Raw genomic sequence first — 20,115 nt, 5'->3', positions numbered from 1 at the left:
ACACACCGTCCTGTCAGGCATTTCACAGCGCACTGTCCTGACCGGCTGTTCACAACACACCGTCCTATCAGGCATTTCACAGCGCACTGTCCTGTCCAGCTGTTCACAACACACTGTCCTATCAGGCATTTCACAGCACACTGTCCTGTCCGGCTGTTCACAACACACCGTCCTGTCAGGCATTTCACAGCGCACTGTCCTGTCCAGCTGTTCACAACACACTGTCCTATCAGGCATTTCACAGCGCACTGTCCTGTCCGGCTGTTCACAACTCACCGTCCTGTCAGGCATTTCACAGCGCACTGTCCTGTCCGGCTGTTCACAACACACTGTCCTATCAGGCATTTCACAGCGCACTGTCCTGTCCGGCTGTTCACAACACACCGTCCTGTCAGGCATTTCACAGCGCACTGTCCTGTCTGGCTGTTCACAACACACCGTCCTGTCCGACTGTTCACAACACCGTCCTGTCCGGCTGTTCACAACACACCGTCCTGTCAGGCATTTCACAGCACACTGTCCCATCTGCCTGTTCACAACACACTGTCCTGTCAGGCATTTCACAGCGCACTGTCCTGTCTGGCTGTTCATAACACACCATCCCATCCGGCTGTTCACAACACACCGTACTGTCCGGCTGTTCACAACACACCGTCCCGTCCGGCTGTTCACAACACACCATCCTGTCAGGCATTTCACAGCGCACTGTCCTGTCTGGCTGTTCACAACACACCGTCCTGTCTGACTGTTCACAACACCGTCCTGTCCGGCTGTTCACAACACACCGTCCTGTCCGGCTGTTCACAACACACCATCCTGTCCGGCTGTTCACAACACACCATCCTGTCAGGCATTTCACAGCACACTGTCCCATCTGCCTGTTCACAACACACTGTCCTGTCAGGCATTTCACAGCGCACTGTCCTGTCTGGCTGTTCACAACACACCGTCCCGTCCGGCTGTTCACAACACACCGTCCTATCAGGCGTTTCACAACACACCGTCCTGTCAGGCGCTTCACAACACACCGTCCTGTCAGGCTGTTCACAACACACTGGCTGGCTGTTCACAATTCGCTGTCAGTTGGAATACCTGATCCCATCCTCATCTCTGCACAGTTCACACGAGGGAGGGAAAGAATTAGGGATGAGTTTTTCTCCCTCCATGTCACCTTTCTGTCTGCTTGGCTCTCTGAGTTCAACACACACAGCAGGGTGACAATGCTGAACTTCGGCCTTGTGGTTTGTCTGTACCTGCATCAATCAGTCAGTGGTTAAACTGAGCGTTTCATAGAAATGGTACAGTTACTGTTTGGTAGCAAGGGGTAGGGCTGACCATCTCGATTCGGGGAGCTCTTGCACAATTGATTACTGAAGCATAGTAAATGGAGAGCGATCAGCTGAGACTACGTCTGTGCCAGGGAGAGATTCCTGAGCTGATACCTGACAGCAGTACAATATTAGGTGGCAGTCTGCAGAGTTGGAGTGAGTGTTGTGTTAAGGTGGATGTCGTTAATTATAGACATCTGGAGCATTTGTAAAGTTCATGCACTGTGGTGCTGCTGAATAAGACGGTTTGAAATAGTTGCAAATGAAAAGCAGATTGTCATAGAGAGAGAACCAGAAGTGCAAAATGGGAGAAGTATGAGCTAAATATAAACTTTCTAGCGAAGCTGAAAGTTGCCAGTCAGGTTAAACGTAGTGAAGAACGTAAAGAGAGAGAGACAACAGAGGATGAGGCACTGACTCTCAGAGAACTGTGCCTGCAGCTCCTTGCTCTGGCTGCTGGGATTCCGGGGGCTTCACCAAGAGACACAGAGCGCGCAAGGCAGTCATCCTGAGCTGGTTTATCCTGAGAACTGCACATTCTGGCCAACTTTGGGAAGAATCCGAAGACTAGGGAAGGTACAGAAAATAAGAAGCTGAACAGTTCCAAGGATGAGAAAGTTAGGCCTGGAGAGCTGGGATTGTTCTCCTTGGGTGGTGATGATTTGGTGAAATGGGGTGAGAAATGGCAGCTGGAGGTGAACTGAGACGAACATCACAGTATACATTTTGGGAGCACTGATGAGTCTGCTATACACACCGTGAATGGAAGTACCAAGGAACAGAAAGACCTACCTCACAGCGCACACCCATACATCCTTGAAGGTAGATAACGTGGTTAGGGGCTGTCAGTCGGTGGACTCAATGATCAGCTAATTTAAGAAGGGCTAAGTAAAGAGACTAAAGCTCTACATAGTTTTGGATAGGTACATGGAGTTTAGAGAAATAGAGGGCTATGGGTAAGCCTAGTAATTTCTGAGGTAGGGACATGTTCGGCACAACTTTGTGGGCTGAAGGGCCTGTATTGTGCTGTAGGTTTTCTATGTTTCTATAGTACTCGAAGTGTGATCTCGCCAACACACCACACAGTTACAGAAAGATTTACCCACTGCATTCAACATACAGAACAACCTCTTTCATCTGCCCTCCTCATTACACGCTGGACCTCTATGAGTTTTGTGTGCAAGGCAGCCAAACCCTTTCGTACAGCTTCTCTGTCTTCCTGTTAAAGTGGGTGACCTCACAACCCTCCACATTATACCCCATCTTCCAAACTTCTGACCATTCCGTTAACTCTCTGCAGACTACAGGTCAACTCAATTATAATTACACAGTAAAAGATCCATATCACAATTTTTCAGAACACCAAACACAAATCATCTGTGATTACAAATGAAAATTATTTAATATTGCTATTTTTCCGCTCAGTGCTCTAAGAGTGAATGTTGTTCTATATAAAGTTTGTTGTAGTGATTTGTAAATTCTGTAGGGCCATGTCCCAATGGGGATTATCTGTACTTCTTCCTCATGAAATGTACCCACGTATACCTCAGCCCAACACCTAGACCAGACTGTCTAGTCCTAATGATCGATATACATGCTGAGAAGTAGACTTATAAAGTGATGTTAATTTTCTTTTATTGTGGAACAGGCTGTGGAAGCAAATTTCATAATTTTAAAATTGTGTTGGGTAGGTCCTTAAAGAATGGAGATTTACAGGCCAAAAGCATGGATGTGAGATCGTGCTGAAAGATTCCATTAACACGGACCTTCCTTCCAGATACCGAGGAGTTACATCAACCTGCAGACTGCTGTCCTGAAGGAACAGCAGAGGAGAAACGATAACAATGAGGTCCAGTACTTAACTGACCAACAGCTGGAGGAGATTGTGCAGCAGACTCCTGAAAATGACATCAAAGACTTTGAAGACTTACGGACTGGTAATGTGTTGATATTTTAAGCCAATTTGAGAAGGTGGGGGGGGGAGGGCAGCCCAATAGCACCAGAGATCACTGTCTATCAGGAGTTTATCCATTCTCCCTGTGTCTTGTTTCTTCCAAGTGCTCTGGTTTCCTCCCACATTCCAAAGGTGTACTGTTAGGGTTAGTGAATTGTCGGCATCCTATATTGGCATCAGAAACATGGCAGCATTTGCCTCCCACGCGATCCTCGTATTCTGTTGGTCATTGATGCAAACAATGCATTTCACTGCATGATTCAATGTGTCTGTTGTGTAATTAATATCTCAGTATTATTTGTGTAATTTTGTATATGTATGGTTTGATTAAGCATTCATACTCATTTAAATAATTCATTACAGGTTATATTTTAAAATATGTGAATTGCATACATCATCATGCTACCAGGTGATTATGCGTATCTTGCTTAAGTAAAGAATGAAGTTAGACCTAAGTTTTAGATTCCTTGTCTTCCCTTTACTTAGTTTAATGCTTTGGAGTTACAAACTATAACAGTGGTGACAAGGGTTTTTTTAAAATGAATGAGATGTCTACTGACCTATTGAAGCACAGCCAAAATGTTTGCATTTTTTTAAAGTGCAGCAAAAAATGGAGAGAAAAAACAGCGTAGCAAGTGCAAAACAGCAAAGTTTTTAAAAAAAGGCAAAAAATGTAAGAATTCACAGGTTCATTAACAGTGAGTACTGGGTAATAACAATCATAAAAAAGAGCAGAATGGCTACAACGGGAAGATAGATGTATTTGATTGCTCAGTAGGTAACTGGCTTGTGTATGCTGAGCTAATTGAACAATATTTTGAAGCAAGTTAGATAGCCAGTGAAAAACAAGTACCAATATTGCTGAGCGCATTGGTTTTAAAGGCATACAGTTCGCTTCAAAGTTTAACTGCTCGATTCAAACCAGCCGAAAGGAGCTTTGCTCATGCTGTGGAAGTAATACAGGAATATCTGAACCAAAACCATTGGTGATTGCAGAATGCTTTAGGTTTCATAGGTGGAATCAAAATGAAGTTGCAGTCAAAATGAAAGTGAGCGTGATGAAAATTGCACCATCTAAGCAGAAGCCTGCATGGCTGAACAAATTGTGTTGCCATTGTTGTAGGGGCTCACATACACCAGACCAAGTGAAGCTTGTAGAAAAGGCAACAAAGTGGGACACATTCAAGGAGTATGTCAGGCAGACAAAAATAAATGGACTGTGCAGGGAAGAGAAAAAGCTAATAAGTCAAGGTGCAGTTTCAAAAGCAGTGGTCCGACTCAAAAGTTTTTGCAAGTAACATAGCTGAGAAAGCTTCCAATGTGTTAATCTAGCAGATACTTGTGAAACGTGACTTGGTTTTAAGCTGGAAGAGAGTTCAAAGAGCTTTGGGAAAGTTGCAAGCATTTGGCTTTCGTGAGTATAAAGAACTAGAATCTACTCTGCGTGCATTAATGTTATGGCATGAACTTCAAGTGGGAGATAAAAAGCCGCTTGTAAAAGTGGATGCAAAGACCGAAGCCCAGCTAATGAATGGAAGGTCAAAAAGAAAGGAGTCAGTGAAGATACAAAAACAGAGTATTTGTCAGGTGATGTTCTGGATGAGGAAACCAAGAGCAGAGATCAGCTCGTAAAGGGAGCAATAGAAGAATTAACAGGAGAATACTCCAGTGAAGTAAATGGACCTTCCCAAGATCGAGATGCAACAAAAAAAAAGAAGAGAAAGGAAAGAGAAGAAAGTTATCCAGAGCTGTCAGAACCACTTCCTGCAGACTCAGGATCAACTCCTACAACCACCACGGAGAGGCCCCAGAACCTGAGATTGTTTCACAGCCTCAAGTCTCACCTGTGAAGTAGAGTGACCCACCCATCAGGAAAGATGTTATCCCACAAGAGTAAGAAATTCTCCACAGTGCTTAAATCTTTAGGTCTGAATTGGACAATTTAAAAATTTACTATGCTGTGGATGTCTGTGTATTGTGGTTGTATTATATAGTATACAGTGTATATAGTTGAGATGTATTCCCTTTTGAGTTGGAGTTTATAGCTAAGTAGGGAGGAGCGTTATGTATTTAATATTTCAGTAATATTTACATAATCTTATATGCATATTGTTTGTTTAAATAATTTATTACGGGTTATATGTAAAAATTTGTGAATTGCATACGTCATCATGCTACCATGAGATGCGTAAGCACCTCACTTAAAGTAAAGAACCAAGTTTGATTCGCATTTTGAACTCCCAATGTCTAATGTTTAATTAGTTGAACGTTTTGGAGTTAAAAGCATACTGTTTTGTTGTACATGTGACAAATAAAGCTCATCGTTGTGCCTGAAGAGTCACAGGGATTTATAGCAGTGAGGCCAAGCTGATCATGAACTACCTTCCTTCACCATAATCCAACCCTATCATCCCCATCTTTCTATCAACTCCCCACCGACCTTCACACTGGGACAGTTTACAACTGTAATTCACTACCAGCCTGCACATTGTTGGGATGTGGAAGGAAACCGGATCACCCACAGGGTACCCACACAGTTACAGAGAGAGTGTGCAAATTCCACACAGACAAGACCAGAGGTCAGGACTGAACCGGGGCCTCTGGTGCAGTGTGGCTGTGCCACTGTGCCTTCTGCTAAGTAAGAAGCCCATATGTATTCAATTCTACATCTCCCTCAAGTTCTTTAATATTTAAAATATAATTTCCTTCATTCTTTTTGAACACCTACAAAATAAAATTCATTAAGTCCTTAAATTAAAACCATTGAATTCTGATGAAAAGCATCCATTGCATGGAAGAAGATGATAAAATATCAAAGTTATCAAACTAAGATTATTCTCATTTATGTCTCTGTTTGGCAGCTCTTGGCTTCCTTATTGAGACAGGAGCAGTGCTTCATTTCCCAGACACTAGCCATGGGCTTCGCAATCTGTATTTCCTGCATCCGGTGTGGTTATCAGAATGCTTGGAGAGAATTATTAACATCAAAGCGTCCCGCTCTTTTGCCACAAACGGAGTGATACAGGTGTCGGATCTAAGGAAACTGCTTGACGGAACTGGCTTCACAGAGCAGACTGAGGAGCAATATTTCCAGTTCTTAGCCAAATTTGAGATTGCGCTTCCAATTGCCAACAACAGGTAGGTCATTCTCCCATCTTTGCGCAGACAATTAAAAATAAATTTGTCGCCAGTAGCATTGGTATAAATAAGTAAACTGCAAATTGATCATAGTTTGGTTTAGATTTCTAGCTTACCAGATCACCAGTGCTTTTGAACACATTTATCTTCATTTTCAAACATGAAATGCCAAGTTCTCACTTTATCACTTTTCATTTGCACTATGAAAAACCAATACATGGGAAATATTATCTTTAAGGTCATTGAGTTTTTCTATATTATACTTGATTAATGGAAATGCCAATTAATGCATTATGCTTTGATCATTAGTGGATGAATGTGCTAAGATTTGCAAAAGACATTTGATGATGTGCTGCATCTAAGGTTATTGTGGAAAGTAAATGGTGAAATATTGGAATGGACAGACAATTGGCTGGCAGACAGAGGAGGCATAGATCAGTCTTTATCTGGTTGCCAAGATGTAATGTGTGATGTGCTGATGCTGGGGCCTCAGTTCTTTACAGTTGGAATGCAGGATTTCAGTGAAGGCATATTGTTATATAGATATGGCTGCAAAATTTGCAAATGACAAAAATGGTAGCTGGGAAAATCAGCTGTGAAGAAGACATTAGTTAAAATCAAAGAGATAGAGATAGGTTAAGCAAGTGGGGGAAGATCTGGCAAACGAAGCATTATTGGAAATATGTAATTGTTTATATTGGCAGGAAGAATTTAGAATAAAAGAAGAATTTGGTCTTAATGTTAAGATGATGCAGTGATCCAGGATGCAGAGGGATCCACCGTCAGGATTTGCAAATGGCTAATATGCAGTTAAGAAGTTAATTAGGGAAAGCAAGCAGAATGTAATCAATTATTGCAAAAGGAATTACATACAAAGGGAGGGAGCCTCTGCTTCAGTTATAAAAAGGAATTTGTGAAAGCACATTTGAAAGAGTACATTGGTTTCTTAATTAAGGAAGAATGTTCAGGGACAGAGGTGGCAAACCAACGGCACACGTGCCTGAGTGGCAAACGTTTTGTTGGCACGCAGTATACAGTGCAGACCCTTGATCCTGTAACCCCCACCCATAAAAAGATGCAGAGTGATTATCTTTACTGCCACATGAAGCAGAAATTTTTAATAATTTAATAATTTTTGAACAAGTTTTCCAAAATGCTTTGTTTAAATCTGTCTCTGTCACACTTTGATTAATAGTAAAACATTACATACAGGTAAATAAGCAACAGGATTCATTCTTTCTCCTTAAAAATGTTCATAATTATCATTATTATTTCACTAATCAATGATAATCTATGCTCAAGATTACCATGGGATGCAAGAGGACCTTTTAGAAAATTATTGTCAATTTGGGGATGTTCTGTCCAAAGATTCACCATCCTTGTTCAGGCAAGCTTTGCTCTGTGATGGCTGAGTTCACTTATGAAGGTTATGAGAAAAACGGCAGTAAGCATATTATATTTCCTTTGGTAGGATAGTGGAGAACAAGGTGTCACCAATTTCAGAGAAAGGTGAAGTGATTTTTCTCTCAGAAGTAATGAGTCTTTGGGAAAACTCTTCCTCAAAGGGCAGTAGAAGCAGAGACAGTCTTTTAAGGCAGAGATAGACAGAGGTTATTACACACTGTGATGGGGTTTGGAGCACTCATTTCTATAGGAATACAGTGAGTGTGTCCCAGACTGATACGTGCAATGTGCCTTCCTTCCCAGTTACCTCCTCCCACACCTGTTACCATCCAAACCGGGATTCGACATCAGTAACCTACTAAGGAAGGGAACCAACACCATTGAGAGACTCTTCAAGATGAGTTTTGTACCCATTGGTTTCTGGCAGCGCTTCATCGCCCGTATCTTGATCAGCCTTTCGGAAATGGACACACAAGTATGACATCTCCTCCCCCAACGTCCTCCCCTCCTACTCCCTCCTCCTTCCATTCCTGCATCTTTCCTCCCTTCCCCCTCTCCCCTTCCCCCTCTCCCCCTTCCCCCTCTCCCCTTCCCCCTCTCCCCTTCCCCCTCTCCCCTTCCCCCTCTCCCCTTCCCCCTCTCCCCTTCCCCCTCTCCCCTTCCCCCTCTCCCCTTCCCCTTCTCCCCTTCCCCTCCCCTTCCCCCTTGCCCCCTTCCCCCTCTCCCCTTCCCCCTCTCCCCTTCCCCCTCTCCCCTTCCCCCTCTCCCCTTCCCCCTCTCCCCTTCCCCCTCTCCCCTTCCCCTCCCCTCTCCTTACGCACTGTATCCAATAAATAAGTAAATTCTGCAAGTCAATCAAAAGACATTGAGCAGTGACAGTTCAAAATCTGAGTGCAGTTTTTCAGCACCTTTGCTTAGTACGTTGACCGGATTAACCTCTGTTTCTGTGAAGTTGCAGAGGATTCCGGCAAAGTCAGCGATAGCACTAGGCAACAAATTGTTTTGAAAGTGTTGCCTCCTCTGAGCTGTTTGTTTTGTTTATGATAGACTGCTTGAAGCTGAGCACAAATATAATTTCAGACGACTTGTATCATGTAGGAATTTGAAGAAACAAGAAATTAACTTTTATTGAATTATAAGCATTTGATTGCTTAACGGTGCTGACGCTTTGCAAAAGTTCAACTAAGCTGAAGTGTGGTGTTGATAATTTTCATTTGTACTCAGTGTCCAGCAATAATCAGCCAGCATTGATGGATTCCAGTTGTCCTGATGCCATTTCCCCCCAACCGCGATGTCCTGGTGAAACTTTTTACCACACTCGTCACTAACTGTACCCAGATTTGCAGGGAAGAAGTCTAAATGGGAATGCAGAAATGAATCTTCAGTGACATGTTGCACTTCATGGTTTTGTATGCTTGAAGCATGTTGTCAACCAGCTACACTTAGTTGGTGCTCTGTTGTTGCCAAGAAAATTTTCAACAGCATTCTTAAATTCCTTCCATGTGATTTTCTCCGGACCCACTATAAGTTCATCGAGTTGCCTGTCATTGATGGCTTGTTTGATTTGTGGACCAACAAGAATGCCTTCCTTAATCTTGGCATCAGTTATTCTGGGAAATATCTAATTCCTTCACAGATTTCTAGAGCCTTCCTAAAAGCCATCTTGCTGTGCAGCATCTGCTCTGCCTAAGCAGACCCAGGCAGGCCTGGACAAGATAAAAAGCTTCTCAGTTTACATTGTCTTGAATTAACAAATATAGGCGTTTTCAAAAAATGGTGCATGATTAGGAAACTTCATGGTCAGCACTTCAATATTCGTAAGATAAACCCAAAAATATTAAGGAAGCAAAATCTTTGTTGCCCAGTGGAATTTAAAGACAAGCTGAAGTAAGGGAGTGTGTGGGCACACACGGTGCTGGGGTTAATATTCACATGTTTCATTTAGAGCCCCTACCCCTCTAATGAACCCTGACCACCACACCTCCACAATTTAGTGTGGAGGCCATTTCCTCTGTATCAGTAGCTGTGTGTGGCAAACAGGTCCTGCCTTTAACCATTAACCCTTCCATCTGCTCTCTTGACCAGCTCATTGAGAATGAAAGGAACCCAAAGCGAGGCCGGGGCAAACGGGCTTCTGTTTACAGCTTCACGGGGTCGCAGCGTCGCAATCGCTGCAGCACTTTCCGAGTAAGAAGAAACCAAACTATTTACTGGCAAGAAGGTTTGCAATTGAACTACGAAGGTGGGAGTCTAAGGTAATCGTCTTAATGGTCATTGTGGGCTAACTAAACGTCTGTCGGGTCACAAAGCCCGGGGGCTTCCTGTGGCTTTTGAGAACCTGACGCGGCCCAGCTTGGCTTAAACCCGAGTACCTCTCTTCCTTCTTGCAGTGTGGAGTCGTCAGAGGTGAACTGGAAAAGGAAAAAAAGTGCAGGAATAAAAATCACGTGCCAGTCGGAAACACGGGATTTCTCAGCGGTTGCGTTCATCACTGACCACGTCAATTCCCTGATTGATCAGTGGTTTCCAGGTAAGATCCTTGGCTTTGACGTAGCAGCTCCCTGTGATGTTCTCAAGCTCATGAATCTGAAAGTCTGTGAGATCAGTGATTCTCCACTCACGTCTTGGCCTGTGCTTCATTTCGGCATGAGAGAGGGATGGATGAGACATTAAACCAAAGCCATCATAGGTTCTGTGGTGTATTTTCAGGTTCCCAGGCATCCAGATAATGGTTATTTCTTGGTCCCCGGTATTTGGTCATTGGAGTTGTATCAATGACTGTTTGGGGCTCAGCTGGGATATGTGGACATTTCTGTGAAGATGCAAAGTTTTAGAAAGGTTACAGATAGCTAACAGTGTACAGAGAATATTTTATTACCCAGTGCATGGAATACAAGGGCCATATAATGTAAGAATTATATACTGTGTGCAGTGCTGCCCGCAGTTCTGGTTACCCCATTATAGGAGAGATCTGATTTATCTGCAGAAAGTACAGAAGAGTTCCATGAGGTTGGTGTTAGTGCTGCGACATTTTAGCAGTGAGGCAAGGTTAGGTCATCTGGGCTGCACTGGAAAAGTGGAGGCATCACTAAGGTGTGTGTAAATATGAGGAATCTTAGCAAAAAGATTAAAAAAAACACCTTCTCAATCAACATTAGAGACTGACATTAAACCCTGTCCTTGCCAGTGCCAATCTCATCCTGAAGTGGATGCTCCTGAGTCCAGACCAGCTCCCTGTAGAAGGAACCCAACCAGTCCAACCACCTTGTTCTTTTGCCGCAGTCTGGCAGTTTCTTTACCGAACGTGAGAGAGACATAAGTATTTAAACCTACATTTTATTTCTCAGTTGCCTCTAATTGAAATCTGTAATTACCACGTTTCTAAGTTTAACCCCTTGTGTGATCCGCAGCTCTTACTGCCACTGAAACGGATGGGGCTCCCCTGGTTGAACAGTACGTCCCTTGCCCTCATTGCAGTCCGCCAACCACCAGGGAAGCACAAACCCACTTCCAGGGACAAGGTCTCCACTACTTCAGCATGGAGGACTGCTTGCTCATTGCCATCGAACACATGGACATCGAGTGCCCAAACCACCCGAACGCCCCGGTGCCTCTGGACGAGTTGGTTCCTGAGATCTTTATGACTGATTTCCCAGCCCGGTAAGAACAAGAGTTGGAATGAGCTCAGAAAAAAGATTTAATAAAATGTATGGGGATCAGGGATACTTAAGAGTTAGAGAAGGAAGTGCAGATAGAAGAGAAGAAGAGGAAGTGCAGATTGAAGAGAAGAAAAGAAACTGGGGATGGGAGTGGGAATTGAACAGAAGAAGAGAGAGTAGGGATTGACAGAAGAGAGGAAGAGGAAATGGAGATTGAGAGGAAGGAAAGTGGAGATAGAAAAGAGAGGGAAGTGAGGATTGAGAGAATAAGAGGAAGTGGGGATTGAGAGAAGAGAAGAAAATGGGGATTGAAGTGAAGATGAAGTGGGGATTGAAGAGAAGAGGAGGAACTAGGGATAGAAGAGAAGTGGGGATTGGAGAGAAGAGGAGGAAGTAGGGATTGAAGAGAAGAGGAAGTGGGGATTGGAGAGAAGAGGAGTAAGTAGGGATTGAAGAGAAGAGATAATGAGGAACTGGGGATTGAGGAGAAGAGAAAAAGGAAGTTGGGATTGAAGAGGAAGTGGTGACTGAAGAGACAAAGAAGTAGGGATTAAAGAGAGAAAGTGGTGATGGAGAGAGGAGAAGAAGAGGAAGTGAGGATTGAGAGAAGGGAGGAGTGAGGATTGAGTGAAGAAGAGGAAGTGGAGATTGAAGAGAAAGTTGGGATTGAAGAGAAGTGGAAGTGGGGATTGAGAGAAGAGGAAATGAGGGTTGAAGAGAAGAAGATGAAGTGGGGATTGAAGAGAAGAGAAAAAGAGTGAGTGGGAGGAGGAAAAAGAGTTGTGAAAGTGGGAAGGGTCTTTCAGTTGGATGAACACATGTCCTTCGACTCATTGCCTCTGTGCTGACTAGCGCCCATTTTACACTAATACTGTATTCTCCCTGGATTCCCATCATCCTCACCCAGATTGCCCCACTCTAGGGGCAGATTACGGTGGCTGTTTAACATACTAATTTCAGAGGATGTGGATGGAAACAGGAGCACCGAGAGGAAGCCCACACTGTCACAGAGCGAACATGCAAACTCCACAAAGACAGCACCTGAGCTGAGGATTACACCGTGCCTGCTGGAGCAGCAAGGTCGTGGCTCTCCCAAATTGCCACTCTGCCCCTCTGTAGGAGGAGTATGAGAAGAGAAAGGCAGCTGGTAGTGAGGCAGATTGAGGGGAGGATAAGAGGTGGGGCTTTTGAATGCAATCACTGGGTGGAATGTTGATATAAAGAGAATGGTGGACTCGAGGGAGTGGGAGAGGAGGGGAGGGTGTACAGTGAATGGAGAGGAGGGGAGGGTGTACAGTGAATGGAGAGGGGAGGGTGTACAGTGAATGGAGTGAGGAGGGTGTACAGTGAATGGAGAGGAGGGGAGGGTGTACAGTGAATGGAGAGGGGGAGGGTGTATAGTGAATGGAGAGGAGGGGAAGGGTGTACAGTGAGTGGAGAGGGGAGGGTGTACAGTGAATGGAGAGGAGAGGGTGTACAGTGAGTGGAGAGGAGGGGAGGGTGTACAGTGAATGGAGAGGAGGGAAGGGTGTACAGTGAGTGGAGAGGAGGGGAGGGTGTACAGTGAATATAGAGGGGGAGTGTGTACAGTGAATGGAGAGGAGGGGGTGGTGTACAGGGAGTGGAGAGGAGGGGAGGGTGTGTTATGAATGCAGGGGGAGGAGGGGAGCTTGTACAGTGAATGGAGAGTGGAGGGTGTACAGTGAATGGAGAGGGGAGCGTGTACAGTGAGTGGAGAGGAGGGGAGGGTGTACAGTGAATGGAGAGGAGGGGAAGGTGTATAGTGAATGAAGAGGGGAGGGTGTACAGTGAATGGAGAGGAGGGGAGGGCGTACAGTGAATGGAGAGGAGGGGAGGGTGTATAGTGAATGAAGAGGGGAGGGTGTACAGTGAATGAAGAGGAGGGGAGGGTGTACAGTGAATGGAGAGGAGGGGAGGGTGTACAGTGAATGGAGAGGAGGGGAGGGTGTACAGTGAATGGAGAGGGGAGGGTGTACAGTGAATGGAGAAGGGAGGGTGTACAGTGAGTGGAGAGGAGGGGAGGGTGTACAGTGAATGGAGAAGGGAGGGTGTACAGTGAGTGGAGAGAAGGGGAGGGTGTACAGTGAATGGAGAGGGGAGGGTGTACAGTGAATGGAGAAGGGAGGGTGTACAGTGAGTGGAGAGAAGGGGAGGGTGTACAGTGAATGGAGAAGGGAGGGTGTACAGTGAGTGGAGAGGAGGGAAGGGTGTACAGTGAATGGAGAGGAGTGGAGGGTGTACAGTGAATGGAGAGGAGGGGAGGGTGTACAGTGAGTGGAGAGGAGGGGAGGGTGTACAGTGAGTGGAGAGGGGAGGTTGTACAGTGAATGGAGAGGAGGGGAGGGTGTACAGTGAATGGAGAGGAGGGGAGGGTGTACAGTGAGAGGAGAGGAGGGGAGGTTGTACAGTGAGTGGAGAGGAGGGGAGGATGTACAGTGAATGGAGAGGAGGGGAGGGTGTACAGTGAATGGAGAGGAGGGGAGGGTGTACAGTGAGTGGAGAGGGGAGGGTGTACAGTAAATGGAGAGGAGAGGAGGGGAGGGTGTACAGTAAATGGAGAGGAGAGGAGGGGAGGGTGTACAGTGAGAGGAGAGGAGGGGAGGGTGTACAGTGAATGGAGAGGAGGGGAGGGTGTACAGTAAATGGAGAGGAGGGGAGGGTGTACAGTGAGTGGAGAAGGGAGGGTGTACAGTGAATGGAGAGGAGGGGAGGGTGTACAGTGAATGGAGAGGGGAGGGTGTACAGTGAATGGAGAGGGGAGGGCGTACAGTGAATGGAAAGGAGGGGAGGGTGTACAGTGAGTGGAGAGGAGGGGAGGGTGTACAGTGAATGGAGAGGGGAGGGTGTACAGTGAATGGAGAGGAGGAGAGCGTGTACAGTGAATGGAGAGGGGAGGGTGTACAGTGAGTGGAGAGGGGATGGTTTACAGTGAATGGAGAGGGGAGGGTGTACAGTAAATGGAGAGGAGGGGAGGGTGTACAGTGAATGGAGAGGAGGAGAGCGTGTACAGTGAATGGAGAGGGGAGGGTGTACAGTGAGTGGAGAGGGGATGGTTTACAGTGAATGGAGAGGGGAGGGTGTACAGTAAATGGAGAGGAGGGGAGGGTGTACAGTGAGTGGAGAGGGGAGGGTGTACAGTGAATGGAGAGGGGAGGGTGTACAGTGAATGGAGAGGAGGGGAGGGTGTACAGTGAGTGGAGAGGGGAGGGTGTACAGTGAGTGGAGAGGGGAGGGTGTACAGTGAATGGAGAGGAGGGGGGCGTGTACAGTAAATGGAGAGGAGAGGAGGGGGAGGGTGTACAGTGAGTGGAGAGGAGGGGAGGGCGTACAGTGAATGGTGAGGGAAGGGTGTACAGTGAATGGAGAGGAGGGGAGGGTGTACAGTGAATGGAGAGGGGAGGGTGTACAGTGAATGGAGAGGGGAGGGCGTACAGTGAATGGAGAGGAGGAGAGCGTGTACAGTGAATGGAGAGGGGAGGGTGTACAGTGAGTGGAGAGGGGAGGGTGTACAGTGAGTGGAGAGGAGGAGAGCGTGTACAGTGAATGGAGAGGGGAGCGTGTACAGTGAGTGGAGAGGGGATGGTTTACAGTGAATGGAGAGGAGGGGAGGGTGTACAGTGAATGGAGAGGAGGGGAGGGTGTACAGTGAATGGAGAGGGGAGGGTGTACAGTGAATGGAGAGGAGGGGAGGGTGTACAGTGAATGGAGAGGGGAGGGTGTACAGTGAGTGGAGAGGAGGGGAGGGCGTACAGTGAATGGTGAGGGAAGGGTGTACAGTGAATGGAGAGGAGGGGAGGATGTACAGTGAGAGAGGGGAGAGTGTACAGTGAGTGGAGAGGAGGGGAGCGTGTACAGTGAGTGGAGAGGGGATGGTTTACAGTGAATGGAGAGGAGGGGAGGGTGTACAGTGAATGGAGAGGGGAGGGTGAACAGTGAATGGAGAGGGGAGGGTGAACAGTGAGTGGAGAGGAGAGAAGGGTGTACAGTGAGTGGAGAGAAGGGGAGGGTGTACAGTGAGTGGAGAGAAGGGGAGGGTGAACAGTGAATGGAGAGGGGAGGGTGAACAGTGAGTGGAGAGGAGGGGAGGGTGTACAGTGAGTGGAGAGAAGGGGAGGGTGTACAGTGAGTGGAGAGAAGGGGAGGGTGTACAGTGAGTGGAGAGGAGGGGAGGGTGCAAAGTGAATGGAGAGGGGAGGGTTTACAGTGAATGGAGAGGGAAGGGTGTACAGTGAATGGAGAGGAGGGGAGGGCGTACAGTGAATGGAGAGGGAAAGGTGTACAGTGAATGGAGAGGAGGGGAGGATGTACAGTGAGAGAGGGGAGAGTGTACAGTGAGTGGAGAGGTGGGGATGGTGTGTTATGTATTCAGGGGGTGGATGGGTAGAGAAGGAGAGGATATGGACATTTCAGGAGAGAGAGAAGCACAGGGACTGGGTGGAAGAGGAGGAAAGGGGAGGGTAACAGTTCTGCCATTTCAAATCTCTCCATTTGTTTTTGGTGGGTAACACGGAGTACCAAAAAAGATGTAGAAGTAGCCCTGGACTGCAAGGTGTCCTGTGATGAGATTGGAAAATTGAAATGTTTGTCCGGCTGGAGGATCGAGGGAGAGAAGGTGCTTTCGTGGTCAAAGAGCAGTTTGGCGCAGCTGGCAGACCCAGCTCTGAGGGCCAGTTCTCACTCCTGTCCTAATGCTCAACTCTGCGTTGTAAAACTGACAACATCCTTGCGTGGTTCAGAGCTGCAACCAATATTCCCTCTAATTTGTAGTGACCAGTGTGCTCAAAAATCTTGTGCTGTGCAATTTTTTTTGCCCAGTGGCAACAACGTGTGCGCACTGAATAATTCCTTCAATAAAAATTTAAATAAGCCAGTTCTAAAGTCTGCAGACAAGTCATCGCAAACTCTACGTTGTCCACACCATCCGCATCAGAAACTAGAAATGGAAATGTGTTTGTGTAACGATCGTGAAATTTACTTAATATGCCAATGAAGTAGAGGTGAAAACCTTTGGTGTGTAATTTACATTTCTTTATACGCGAGCAGCAAAAGATGTATGCATGCGCACACCTTAGAGGGGACACCGGTCGGGACGCCTCCTTGCTAATTGTAGAAGTCACTCTTGGCGATTCACCATCAAACTAAATATTGCTTTTCTATTCCTTCCTACCAAGGAGGATGACTCACATTTTCCCCATTATGTTACAGCTTCCTTGTCCAGCCTATTTCTTCCAAAACCTCTCAACATTCTGCTCATGGCCCGCATCCCCATCACAACCAACATACGTCTCACATTCTCCTCACAGTCACGTTCCCCTCATGGCCCGCATCCCCATCACAACTGGCGTTCCCCTCACGGTCACGTTCCCCTCACAACCGGCGTTCCCCTCACGGTCACATTCCCCTGACGGTCACATTCCCCACACGGTCACGTTCCCCTGACGGTCACGTTCCCCTCACGGTCACATTCCCCTCACAACCGGCGTTCCCCTCACAGTCACATTCCCCTCACAACCGGCGTTCCCCTCACGGTCACATTCCCCTCACGGTCACATTCCCCTCACAACCGGCGTTCCCCTCACGGTCACATTCCCCTCACAGTCACATTCCCCTCACAACCGGCGTTCCCCTGACGGTCACATTCCCCACACGGTCACGTTCCCCTCACGGTCACATTCCCCTCACAACCGGCGTTCCCCTCACAGTCACATTCCCCTCACGGTCACGTTCCCCTCACAACCAGCGTTCCGCTCACGGTCACATTCCCCTCACAACCGGCGTTCCCCTCACGGTCACATTCCCCTCACAACCGGCGTTCCCCTCACGGTCACATTCCCCTCACAACCGGCGTTCCCCTCACGGTCACGTTCCCCTCACGGTCACGTTCCCCTGACGGTCACGTTCCCCTCACGGTCACGTTCCCCTCACGGTCACATTCCCCTCACAACCGGCGTTCCCCTCACGGTCACATTCCCCTGACGGTCACATTCCCCACACGGTCACGTTCCCCTCATGGTCACATTCCCCTCACAACCGGCGTTCCCCTCACGGTCACATTCCCCTCACAACCGGCGTTCCCCTCACGGTCACATTCCCCTCACGGTCACATTCCCCTGACGGTCACGTTCCCCTCACGGTCACATTCCCCTCACGGTCACATTCCCCTCACGGTCACGTTCCCCTCACAACCGGCGTTCCCCTCACGGTCACATTCCCCTGACGGTCACATTCCCCACACGGTCACGTTCCCCTGACGGTCACGTTCCCCTCACGGTCACATTCCCCTCACAACCGGCGTTCCCCTCACGGTCACATTCCCCGACGGTCACATTCCCCACACGGTCACGTTCCCCTGACGGTCACGTTCCCCTCACGGTCACATTCCCCTCACGGTCACGTTCCCCTGACGGTCACGTTCCCCTCACGGTCACATTCCCCTCACAACCGGCGTTCCCCTCACAGTCACATTCCCCTCACGGTCACGTTCCCCTCACGGTCACGTTCCCCTCACAACCGGCGTTCCCCTCACGGTCACATTCCCCTCACAACCGGCGTTCCCCTCACGGTCACATTCCCCTCACAACCGGCGTTCCCCTCACGGTCACATTCCCCTCACGGTCACGTTCCCCTCACGGTCACATTCCCCTCACAACCGGCGTTCCCCTCACGGTCACATTCCCCTCACGGTCACATTCCCCTCACAACCGGCGTTCCCCTCACGGTCACATTCCCCACACGGTCACGTTCCCCTCACGGTCACGTTCCCCTCACGGTCACATTCCCCTCACAACCGGCGTTCCCCTCACGGTCACATTCCCCTCATGGTCACATTCCCCTCACGGTCACGTTCCCCTCACGGTCACATTCCCCTCACGGTCACGTTCCCCTCACGGACACGTTCCCCTCACGGTCACATTCCCCTCACGGTCACGTTCCCCTCACAGTCACGTTCCCCTCACGGTCACATTCCCCTCACGGTCACGTTCCCCTCACGGTCACATTCCCCTCACAACCGGCGTTCCCCTCACGGTCACATTCCCCTCACAACCGGCGTTCCCCTCACGGTCACATTCCCCTCACGGTCACGTTCCCCTCACGGTCACGTTCCCCTCACGGTCACATTCCCCTCACAACCGGCGTTCCCCTCACGGTCACATTCCCCTCACAACCGGCGTTCCCCTCACGGTCACATTCCCCTCACAACTGGCGTTCCCCTCACGGTCACATTCCCCTCACGGTCACATTCCCCTCACAACCGGCGTTCCCCTCACGGTCACATTCCCCTCACAACTGGCGTTCCCCTCACGGTCACATTCCCCTCACGGTCACATTCCCCTCACGGTCACATTCCCCTCACAACCGGCGTTCCCCTCACGGTCACATTCCCCTCACAACCGGCGTTCCCCTCACGGTCACATTCCCCTCACAACTGGCGTTCCCCTCACGGTCACATTCCCCTGACGGTCACATTCCCCACACGGTCACGTTCCCCTGACGGTCACGTTCCCCTCACGGTCACATTCCCCTCACAACCGGCGTTCCCCTCACGGTCACATTCCCCTGACGGTCACATTCCCCACACGGTCACGTTCCCCTGACGGTCACGTTCCCCTCACGGTCACATTCCCCTCACGGTCACGTTCCCCTGACGGTCACGTTCCCCTCACAACCAGCGTTCCGCTCACGGTCACATTCCCCTCACAACCGGCGTTCCCCTCACGGTCACATTCCCCTCACAACCGGCGTTCCCCTCACGGTCACATTCCCCTCACAACCGGCGTTCCCCTCACGGTCACGTTCCCCTCACGGTCACGTTCCCCTGACGGTCACGTTCCCCTCACGGTCACGTTCCCCTCACGGTCACATTCCCCTCACAACCGGCGTTCCCCTCACGGTCACATTCCCCTCACAACTGGCGTTCCCCTCACGGTCACATTCCCCTGACGGTCACATTCCCCACACGGTCACGTTCCCCTGACGGTCACGTTCCCCTCACGGTCACATTCCCCTCACAACCGGCGTTCCCCTCACGGTCACATTCCCCTGACGGTCACATTCCCCTCATGGTCACATTCCCCTCACGGTCACGTTCCCCTCACAACCAGCGTTCCGCTCACGGTCACATTCCCCTCACAACCGGCGTTCCCCTCACGGTCACATTCCCCTCACAACCGGCGTTCCCCTCACGGTCACATTCCCCTCACAACCGGCGTTCCCCTCACGGTCACGTTCCCCTCACGGTCACGTTCCCCTGACGGTCACGTTCCCCTCACGGTCACGTTCCCCTCACGGTCACATTCCCCTCACAACCGGCGTTCCCCTCACGGTCACATTCCCCTGACGGTCACATTCCCCACACGGTCACGTTCCCCTCATGGTCACATTCCCCTCACAACCGGCGTTCCCCTCACGGTCACATTCCCCTCACAACCGGCGTTCCCCTCACGGTCACATTCCCCTCACAACCGGCGTTCCCCTCACGGTCACATTCCCCTCACAACCGGCGTTCCCCTCACGGTCACGTTCCCCTCACGGTCACGTTCCCCTGACGGTCACGTTCCCCTCACGGTCACGTTCCCCTCACGGTCACATTCCCCTCACAACCGGCGTTCCC

At 48.8% G+C, this 20,115-nt stretch overlaps 1 protein-coding gene across 4 annotated transcripts in view; it reads left to right on the top strand.

The window, feature by feature from the left end:
- The window catches only part of lrrk1 (leucine-rich repeat kinase 1), a 216,811-nt gene that overhangs the window by 144,913 nt on the left and 51,783 nt on the right, over positions 1-20,115 (top strand). For all 4 annotated transcript variants that reach the window (XM_059952613.1, XM_059952611.1, XM_059952612.1 and 1 more), the window contains 6 exons: positions 3,106-3,265; positions 6,144-6,420; positions 8,128-8,299; positions 9,910-10,079; positions 10,215-10,354; positions 11,235-11,484. In XM_059952613.1, coding sequence (XP_059808596.1) covers positions 3,106-3,265; positions 6,144-6,420; positions 8,128-8,299; positions 9,910-10,079; positions 10,215-10,354; positions 11,235-11,484 — 1,169 coding nt within the window. The remainder of the gene's footprint in view (positions 1-3,105; positions 3,266-6,143; positions 6,421-8,127; positions 8,300-9,909; positions 10,080-10,214; positions 10,355-11,234; positions 11,485-20,115) is intronic.

The sequence above is a fragment of the Hypanus sabinus genome, chromosome 28 (genome assembly GCF_030144855.1).
Source record: "Hypanus sabinus isolate sHypSab1 chromosome 28, sHypSab1.hap1, whole genome shotgun sequence".
In the NCBI taxonomy this organism is placed as follows: domain Eukaryota; kingdom Metazoa; phylum Chordata; class Chondrichthyes; order Myliobatiformes; family Dasyatidae; genus Hypanus; species Hypanus sabinus.
Note: the sequence above shows the minus strand (reverse complement) of the source record. Positions and strands in the feature narration are given on the sequence as shown.